This window comes from Corvus moneduloides, unplaced genomic scaffold, assembly GCF_009650955.1.
Source record: "Corvus moneduloides isolate bCorMon1 unplaced genomic scaffold, bCorMon1.pri scaffold_110_arrow_ctg1, whole genome shotgun sequence".
Taxonomy (NCBI): Eukaryota; Metazoa; Chordata; class Aves; order Passeriformes; family Corvidae; genus Corvus; species Corvus moneduloides.
In genome coordinates this window covers 1,891-11,446 of record NW_022436877.1, presented here as the reverse complement: position 1 = coordinate 11,446, position 9,556 = coordinate 1,891, and the positions used below count along the sequence as shown (strand labels likewise).

General features: G+C 64.8%; 1 protein-coding gene across 1 annotated transcript; it reads left to right on the top strand.

Annotated features, from left to right (window-relative positions):
* The first annotated feature begins 3,598 nt into the window (after positions 1-3,598).
* LOC116438742 (fibroblast growth factor 11-like) lies at positions 3,599-8,488 on the top strand. Its single transcript, XM_032097745.1, has 5 exons — positions 3,599-3,821; positions 4,924-5,034; positions 6,237-6,340; positions 6,777-6,975; positions 7,962-8,488. The coding sequence occupies exons 1-5, from the start codon at positions 3,629-3,631 to the stop codon at positions 8,069-8,071; spliced, it is 717 nt and encodes a 238-aa protein (XP_031953636.1). The 5' UTR covers positions 3,599-3,628; the 3' UTR covers positions 8,072-8,488.
* The last annotated feature ends 1,068 nt before the right edge of the window (positions 8,489-9,556 follow it).

The following is a 9,556-nucleotide window of genomic DNA, read 5'->3' as shown; positions in this document are numbered from 1 at the left end:
CGGCCCCAACCCCCACCCCCACCTGCGCGCCCGGAATGGACTCGGGGGGGCCCCGACCCCACCCCCATCAGCGCGACCCCCCCCCCCTAAAAAAGCGGGAATCCCCCCCCCCCAAAAAAGGGGGAAACCGCCCTGGGTACCCCCCCCAATATCAGGGGACCCCCCCCAAATCAGGGGAATCCCCCCCCAGGGACCCCCCAATTAGAGGAGGGGGCCCCCCCCCGCCTGCTGCCTCCCCTCCCCCGCCCCGGGTCCGCTGAACATTTTGGGGACCCCCTCCCCGCCCCTCCCCTCCTCTCCCCTCCCCCCCCCATGGACACCTGGGGGTGCTGAGCCGCATGGGGACCCCTCCCCCACCCTGGGGACCCCCCCGCCCCCCCCCCAAAAACGCATGGGAACCGCCCCTCCCCCCACACCCAGCAGGAATTCAGGGGGGGTCGCTCCTCCCCCAACACCTGAGACCCCCCCCGGGACCCCCCCAAAAGGGGCGTGGGGGAGGGGCTGCTCCGCCCCCACCCTGGGGGAGGGGGGGATTTTGGGGACCCCCCCCCCCAAATCGCCGTTGCATGATCCTGACCGGCCGGACCAAAACGAGGCAAAATCCGGCAAAATCTGGCAAAATCCCGGGAATTCGGGGGGGGGCTCCTGTCCCCGCCCCTCCCCCTCCCCTCCAGTTTTTTCCCGAATTTTCGGTTTTTTCGCCGCTTTCTGTACAAAGAAATTTGTGCCAAACGTGGGGGGGGTCCCGGCCCCTCCCCCCCCCGCTGCCCCTCCCCCACTCGGGGACCCTCTCCCCCCGCAAAGGATGCGACCTTTGACCCCCCCGTTGCCGTGGCAACCGATGGAGCGTCGCCATGGAGACCGGGGGAGGGAGGAGCGGGGGATGACGTCACCGTGATGGCATCACCGATCATGTAATGACGTCATCGTGGGAACGTCACCCCTGTGACATCACCAGTTTCCATGGAGACGTTGCTGATGTCACCCCGACAGTGTCGCTGGTTGCCATGGTGATGTCACCCCCCGTGACGTCACCGGTTGCCATGGTGACGTCACTTTCGACGCTGTCACCGGTTGCCACGGCGATGTCGCCCTCTATGACGTCACCGGTTGCCATGGCGATGTCACTGTGACGACGCCCCGGTTGCCATGGCGATGTCACTCTGTGACATTCTCGGTTGCCACGGCGATGTCCCCGGTTGCCATGGAGACGCCCTCCCCCCCTGCGCCCCTCCCCCACCCGAGAGCATCTATTTTTATTCCCGGGGGGGCCGCGTGGGGGGAGGGGCGGGCGGGACCCCCGCGGGGGGGGAGGGGTGGGGGGAGGGGCGGCCCCGCGGGCGTTTTTAAGAAAAAAAAAAGAGAAAAAAGAAAAAAAACCCAAAATTTAACCCGAAACCGGCGAATTTCATGTTCGTGCGCAGCCGCCAGGGGGCGCCAGACGGGGAGCGGTTGCCATGGGAACCGGAGAGGCCACGCCCTCTCCGGGAACGGCGCGATCCCATTGGCTGAGAGGGAACAGGACTGGGACCCATTGGGATGAACTGGGAGGAACTGGGATGGAACTGGGATGGACTGGGATGGATTCGGGTGGACTGGGATGGACTGGGATTAACGTGGATGGAACTGGGACGGACTGGGATGGGCTGGGATGGACTGGGATAAATTTGGATGGACTGGGATGGACGGGGATGGAACTGGGATGGAGTGGGATGGGCTGGGATGGAACTGGGATAAATTTGGATGGACTGGGATGGATTCGGGTGGATTGGGAGGGACTGGGAGGGACTGGGATAAACTCGGATGGAACTGGGACGGACTGGGATGGACTGGGAGGGACTGGGATGGACTGGGATAAATTTGGATGGACTGGGATGGGATTGGGATGGACTGGGATGGAACTGGGAGTAGACTGGGCTCTACTGGGACACCCTGGGGTCGAACTGGGACGCACTGGTCCATACTGGGATGCTCCGGGGATGCCGAGACCCAAACTGGTCCGAACCGGTCCAAACTGGGCCATACCCGTTTCTACGGATCCCAACCGCTCCGGACTGGTCCGAACTGGTCCATTCCGGTCTCTGCCGGCTCCGGGGGTGGGGGAGGGGCGCGGGTGGGGAGTGGACGTGCGTGGGAACCCGCGCGGGGGGAGGGGCCTCGCCCACGCCCCTCCCCCTCCCCCGCAGGGCGCCTGCGCGCGGCCCCCGCGCCTGCGCGCGCCGCCCCTCCCCCCGTCCCCCGCCCCTCCCCCACCCCCTCCTCCTCCCACGCCCCTCCCCCACCCCCCGGCCACGGCGGGACCCGAGCGCCGCGCGCCCCCCGCCCCTCCCCCCCACGCGCCGCGACAGAGCGACCCCTCCCCGCCCCTCCCCCACCCCGCCGGACCCCTCCCCCCTCCCCCCAGCGCGCCCCTCCCCCCACGCGCGGCTCCGAACCCCCCCAAAATCTCCCCCAGAAAAATCCCCGCCGCCCCTCCCCCACCCCGCGGCCGCGGCCCCGCGCGCGGACACCCCGCCCCTCCCCCATCCCCTTCACCCGCCCCTCCCCCACCGCGAGGAGATTTTGGGGAGGGGGGAGGGGCGGGAGGTTTCCCCCCTCCCCCGAAACGGCCCCGGGGCGACCCCGACCCCCCCCCCCACCAACGGCGCGAGTCACGTGATCCGCGCGCGACCCCCTCCCCCACGGGACCATCCCCCCCCCCCCACTGCCGCCCCTCCCCCACTTTAGAGACCCCTCCCCAAATTCCCGCCCCCCAAATTCCCCCAAACCGCCCCAGATTCCCTCAAGCCCCGCCCCCAAACCACCTGTGACCCCCGGGACCCACCCAAAACCACCCGGGACCCCCCCAAAAACCCCTAACCCCCCCAAACTCCCCTCCGAAGGCCCCAAATCCCCCCCAAACCACCCCAGAACTGCCCCCAACTCCATCCCAAACCCCAAATCCCTTTGAACCTCCCCAAAACCCCTTTAAATCCCGCAAAAACCTCCCTAAACTCCTCCGAAACTCCCCCCAAAATTTCCCCAAACTCCGTTTAAACCCCCCCGAAGCCCCTTTAAACCCCCCAAACTCCCCCTCAAGTCCCAAACTCCCCCAAATCCCCCAAAAGCCTCTTCAAACCCCCAAAACTCGCCCCAAACCCCCGTTAAATCCCCTTAAACCGCCCCAAAACGCCCATCGGCTTCCCCCGGACCCTCCTTAAACCCCCCAAAACCCCAGAACTCCCCCAAAACCCCTTTAAACCCCCCCAAAACTCCCCCCAAAACCCCCTTAAACCCCCCCAAAACCCCAAAACTCCCCCCAAAAACCCTTTAAACCCCCCCAACCCCTTTAAACCCCTCCAACTCCCCTCGAAACCCTTTCAGACCCCCCCAAAACCCCCCCAAAAACCCCCTTAAACTTCCCCCCAACCCCTTTAAACCCCTCCAACTCCCCTCGAAACCCTTTCAGACCCCCCCCAAAAAACCCCAAAACTCCCCCCAAACCCCCTTAAACTCCCCCAAACCCCTTTAAATCCCCCCAAAACCCCTTTAAACCCCTCCAACTCCCCTCGAAACCCTTCCAGACCCCCCCCAAAAAACCCCCCAAACCCCCCCCAAGCCCCCCGAGACCCCCCCGAAGAGCGGCCCCATGGCGGCCCTGGCGAGCTCCCTGATCCGGCAGCGCCGGGGGGGGAAGGACGCGCCCCCCCCGCGCGCCCCCGGCCCCGCGCGCGCCCCCGGCGCCCCCCGGCCCCCGTCCCTGTGCCAGCAGCAGCTGCGGGGGCTCGTGGCCAAGGTCCGGGGCTGCGGGCGGCGGAGGAGACCCCGCGAGAAACCCCCCGGTAACCGGGCGGGGGGCGGGGGGCGGCGGGGAGGGGATCGGGGGAGCTTTGGGGTGATTTAGGGGCGATTTGGGGAGGTTTGGGGTGATTTGAGGGGGGTTTGGGGTGATGTAGAGGAGGCTCGGGGTTATTTAGGGGGGTTTGGGGTGATTTAGGGGCGATTTGGGGTGGTTACGGGGGCATTGGGGGAGGTTTGGGGTGATTTGAGTGGGGGTTGGGGTAATTTAGGGGGGTTGGGGGTGTTTTAGGGGTGGTTTGGGGAGGTTTGGGGTTATTTGGGGTTATTTGAGGGGAGTTTGGGGTGATTTAGGGGGATTTGGGGTGATTAGGGGGGATTGGGGTGATCTGGGGGGCTTTGGGGAGGTTTGGGGTTATTTGAGGGGCGATTTGGGATGATTTAGGGGGGATTTGGGGTGATTTGGGGGACTTTGGGGTGGTTACGGGGGGATTGGGGAGGTTTGGGGTGATTTGAGGGGGGTTGGGGTGATTTAGGGGGGATTTGGGGTTATTTGGGGGGGTTTGGGGTGGTTATGGGGGGATTGGGGAGGTTTGGGGTGATTTGAGGGGGGTTTGGGGTGATTGAGGGGTGAGTTGGGGTGGTTACGGGGGGATTGGGGGAGGTTTGGGGAGTCCCGGGGGGGTTTAAAGGGGATTTGGGGGGATTTGGGTTTTTTTGGGGGGATTTTGGGAGGCTTGGAGAGGATTTGGGGGAGTTTTGGGGGGGTTTTGGAGTGATTTGGGGGTTTCGGCTGAGTTTGGGGGGGATTTGGGGAGGTTTGAGGTGATTTGGGTTTTTTGATGGGGCTTTAGGGAAGTTCGGGACGGTGTAGGGGGATTTTAGGAAGTTTGGGGGGGATTTTGGGGGGTCCTGGGGGTCCTAGGGGGGATCCTGCCGAAGGTCCCGGGGTGCGGGAGGAGGAGGAGACCCCGCGGGAAACCCCCGGGATTTGGGGAGGGGCCCTGGAGAGGATTTGGGGAGGTTTGGGGTTTTTTTAGGGGAATCGGGGTTTTTTTGGATGGTTTTGGTTGTGGGGGGTTTTGGGGTGGTTTCGGGGGGTTTTTGGGGTCCCCGTGACCCCTGTGACCCCCCCCCTTGTCCCAGAACCGCAGCTCCGCGGGGCCATCGCGCGGCTCCGGGGGGGCCACGGCCACTTCCTGCACATGGGACTGGACGGGCGGCTGGACGGGACCTGGGAGGAGGCGGGGCCTGGCAGTGAGTGGGCGGGGCCTGGGGTAGGGGGCGGGGCTTAAAGGGAGGAGGCGGGGCCTGCAGGGAGGGGGCGGGGCATGGCAGTGAGTGGGCGGGGCCTGAGGGAGGAGGCGGGGCTTAAATGGAGGGGCGGTGCCTAAAGGGAGGGGGCGGTGCCTAAAGGGAGGGGCGGAGGCTGTAAGAGGGGGCGGGGCTTAAATGAGTGGGCGGAGCCTGGAGGAGGGGCGGGGCTTAAAGGGAATGGGCGGGGCCTAAAAGCAGCGGAAGGGACTTAGATGGGAGTGGGCGTGGCTTAAATGGGTATGGGCGTGGCCTGGCAGCGAGTGGGCGGGGCTTAAAGGGAGGGGGCGGGACTTGAGAGGAAAATGGGTGTGACATGGCCGGGAGTGGGCGTGGCTTAGAGGGAGTGGGCGTGGTCTGGCAGTGAGTGGGTGGGGTTTGGAGGGAGGAGGCGGGGCCTGGCAGTGAGGAGGCGGGGCCTGGCAGTGACTGGGCGGGGCCTGGCGGCGAGGGGGCGGGTCCTGGCAATGAGGGGGCGTGGCCTGGCAGTGACTGGGCGGGGCCTGACAGTGAGGGGGCGTGGCCTGGCCGTGAGGGGCGGGGCCCGGCAGTGAGGGGGCGGGGCCTGGGGAGGGGGCGGGGCTTTAATGGAAGCTTTGGCCTGAAAGGCTGGGGCGGGTGAGGGGTGGTGCCTAAACCGAGTGGGCGGGGCTTGGTGGCAAAGGGGCGGGGTCAGAGGGGGTCGGAGCATTTGGGGAGGCACTGGGAGGGGGTTTGGGGGCACTGGGAGGCACTGGGAGGGGGTTTGGGGGCACTGGGAGGGACTGGGAAGCACTGGAAGGGACTGGGAGGTACTGGGGGGCACTGGGAGGCACTGGGAGGGAGTTTGGAGGCACTGGGAGGCACAGGGAGGCACTGGGAGGGACTGGGAGGCACTGTGAGGGGGTTTGGGGGCACTGGGAGGGACTGGGAGGCACGGGGAGGCACTGGGAGGGACTGGGAGGCACTGTGAGGGGGTTTGGGGGCACTGGGAGCGACTGGGAGGGACTGGGAGGCACTGGGAGGGTGCTGGGAGGCACTGGGAGCGACTGGGAGGGCGCTGGGAGGCACTGGGAGGCACTGGGAGGGCGCTGCTGTGGGTTTTGGCGGTCCCTGGTTTATACTGGTTTATACTGGAATGAACTGGGATCTTTGCCCTGCCCCAGCCCTGTTCAACCTGATCCCGGTGGGGCTCCGGGTCGTGGCCATCCAGGGCACCCGGGCCGGCCGTTACGTGGCCATGAACGGGGCCGGCGTCGTCTACGCCTCCGTGAGTGACCCCAAAGCTCCCAAATCCAGCCCAAAATCCCCACCAGAACCCCCCAAAACCCCCAAAAACCCCCAAAAATCCCCACCCGGGGACCCCCAAATCTACCTTGAGAACCTCCGAACCCTCCCAAAAGCCACCCCAGAAACCCCAAATGCCCCAAATCCAGCCCAAAACCCCCCCGGTGTCCCCCGGTGTCCCTAGGTGTGCCCAGGTGCCCCCAGGTGCCCCCAGGTGACTCCCAGTACATCCCAGGTGCCCCCAGGTGTGTCCCAGGTGCCCCCAGGTGCCCCCAGTACATCCCAGGTGCCCCCAGGTGACTCCCAGTACATCCCAGGTGCCCCCAGTACATCCCAGGTGCCCCCAGTACATCCCAGGTGCCCCCAGGTGACTCCCAGTACATCCCAGGTGCCCCCAGGTGACTCCCAGTACATCCCAGGTGCACTTCACGCCCGAATGCCGCTTCAAGGAGTGCGTGTTCGAGAACTACCACGTGCTCTACGCCTCGGCCCTGTACCGGCAGCGCCGCTCCGGCCGCGCCTGGTACCTGGGGCTGGACCGGCACGGCCGCCCCATGGCCGGGCCCCGCGTCCGCAAGGACAAGGCCGCTGCCCACTTCCTGCCGCAGCTGCTGGAAGGTCAGCGAGGGCCCAGCAGCGGGGAGCCAAAATCGGGGATTGGGGACCCAAAATCGGGGATCAGGGACCCAAAATCCAGGATCAGGGAACCAAAACTGGGGAAGCGGGGACCCAAAATCGGGGATCAGGGACCCAAAATCGGGGATTGGAAACCCAAAATCGGGGATTGGGAACCAAAATCGGGGATCGGGGACCCAAAATCGGGGATTTGAAACCCAGAATTGGGGTTTGGGGACCCAAAATTGGGGATTGGGAACCAAAAACTGGGGATCGGGGACCCAAAATCGGGGATTGGAAACCCAAAATTGGGAATTGGGGACCCAAAATTGGGGATTGGGAATCCCAAAATTGGGGATTGGGAATCCCAAAATTGGGGATTCGAAACCCAAAATTGGGAATTGGGGACCCAAAATTGAGGATTGGGAATCCCAAAATTGGGGAAGCGGGGAGCCAAAATGGGGATTGGGAACCCAAAATCGGGGATCGGGGACCCAAAATGGGGACTGGGAACCCAAAATCGGGGATTGGGAACCCAAAATCGGGGATTGGGGACCCAAAATTGGGAATTGGGGACCCAAAATTGGGGATTGGGGATCCCAAAATTGGGTCCCCAAAATCGGGGATTGGAAACCCAAAATCGGGGAACCCCAAAATCGGGGATTGAGAATCCCAAAATTGGGGATCGGGGACCCAAAATGGGGATTGGGAACCCAAAATCGGGGACCCCAAAATCGGGGATTGAGAATCCCAAAATCGGGAATTGAGGACCCAAAATTGGGGATCCCAAAATTGGGGATTGTAAACCCAAAATCGGGGATCAGAAACCCCAAAATCGGGGATCAGAAACCCCAAAATTGGGGATTGGGACCCCCTGGATTTGGGTGGGATTTGGGTGAGATTTCGGGGAATTTCGGGGGCCCACCCCCCCCCCCCCCCAAATCTGGGGAGGGGTCTTGGCCCCGCTGACCCCCGCCCCTCCCCCACAGTGGCCCTGTACCGGGAGCCGTCCCTGCACGAGGTCGAGGAGCCCCCGGGGACCCCTCCCCCACCGGGGACCCCTCCCCCCCCTCCGGGGACCCCCCCCGGTGACCTCTGACCCCACCCGGCCGGACCTGTGACCTCTGACCTGTGACCTGTGACCTCGGCCAGACCCCCCCAAAAAACCTGCACTGAGACCCCTCGGGGGGGCCCCCCCAAAAAACCCCCGAAAAGACCCAAAAACCCCCCAAAAATCCACCCCAAAAACCCCAAAATCCCCCCCAAATCCGCCCTGGGCACGTGGGGACCCGAGCCCCCCCCACAAGCCACGCCCCTTATTCCTGGCCACGCCCCTTATTCCTGGCCACGCCCCTTTCGTGGCCACGCCCCCTTACGACCCCCACACTGTGCAAGCCCCGCCCCCAGAGCAATAAGGCCCCGCCCCCTCGGCGAGGCCCCGCCCCCTCTGCATGATTGACATCTCCCCCCGCGCGCGGCCTGGCCCCGCCCCCTCAATAAACACCAGTTTGTACCAGTTCGGTCCAGTTTGGGCCGGTTCGGGTCAGTTTGGGGCGGTTTGGGGCCGTTTGGGGTGTGGGAGGGGGTGGGCGGCGAATGTGGGGTTTTTTGGGGGGAAATTCGGGGGTTTTGGGGCACTTTTGGGGCCGATTTTGGGTTCTTGGAGGGGCGAGTTCGGGGGGGGTTGGGGGCAAATTTGGGGGGGCGGGGAATTTTGGGTTGGGGGGCAAATTTGGGGTCTTGGGAGGCAAATTTGGCGTTTCAGGGGGAATTTTGGGGTCTTTGGAGGCAAATTTGGCATTTCAGGGGGAATTTTGGGGGGTCTGGGGCGAATTTGTGTCTGGGAGGGCGAATTTTGGGATTTCGGGGTCGTTTGGGGGGAGTTGGGGTCAAATCTGGGGTGTCCGGGGTCATTTTGGGGTGGGGGAGGGGTCGGGGGCAGTTCCGGGGGGGGGGGGGGGGGGGTGGGGATGGGCTGGAATTCCCCCCCCCGCCCCTCCCCCACATCCGGAGCAGCTGCGCTGCCCCTCCCCCACCCCCCGCCCCTCCCCCACTCCGGCCATGGCCGCCTTCAGCCTCGGCCCCCTCCTCCTCCTCCTCCTCCTGCTGGGCCTCGGTACCCCCGAACCCCCCCCGGGACCCCCCAAAATCCCCCAAATTCACCCCAAAACCCCTCCGGGACCCCCAATCTGCGGGACCCCCAAAATCCCTCCCAGCCCCCCCCCCGGGACCCCCCGAAATCCCCCAAATTCACCCCAAAAACCCCTCCGGGACCCCCAACCTGCGGGACCCCCAAAATCCCTCCCAAAACCCCCCCCGGGACCCTTCAAAATCCCCCAAATTCACCCCAAAAAACCCCACCGGGACCCCCAAGGACCCTCGGGACCCCTCCCCTTTTTGGGACCCTCCCAAATCCCCCCCCAACCCCTTTGAGCCCCCCCCCAATGCCCCCAAAATCCCCCAAATCCCCCCCAAACCCCCCCTAAACCCTTTTGAGCCCCCCCAAATTCCCCGGGACCCCCCAAAATCTCCCAAATTCCTCCTAAACCCCCCCCGAAATCCCCTCAAACCCCCCCAAATGCCC

Coding starts and splice junctions, on each gene's coding strand:
- LOC116438742 (XM_032097745.1), top strand. CDS start 3,629: ATGGCGGCCCTGGCGAGCTCCCTGATCCGGCAGCGCCGGGGGGGGAAG. Junction 6,341..6,776: donor CCGGCGTCGTCTACGCCTCC/GTGAGTGACCCC, acceptor AGTACATCCCAG/GTGCACTTCACGCCCGAATG. Junction 6,976..7,961: donor CCTGCCGCAGCTGCTGGAAG/GTCAGCGAGGGC, acceptor CCTCCCCCACAG/TGGCCCTGTACCGGGAGCCG.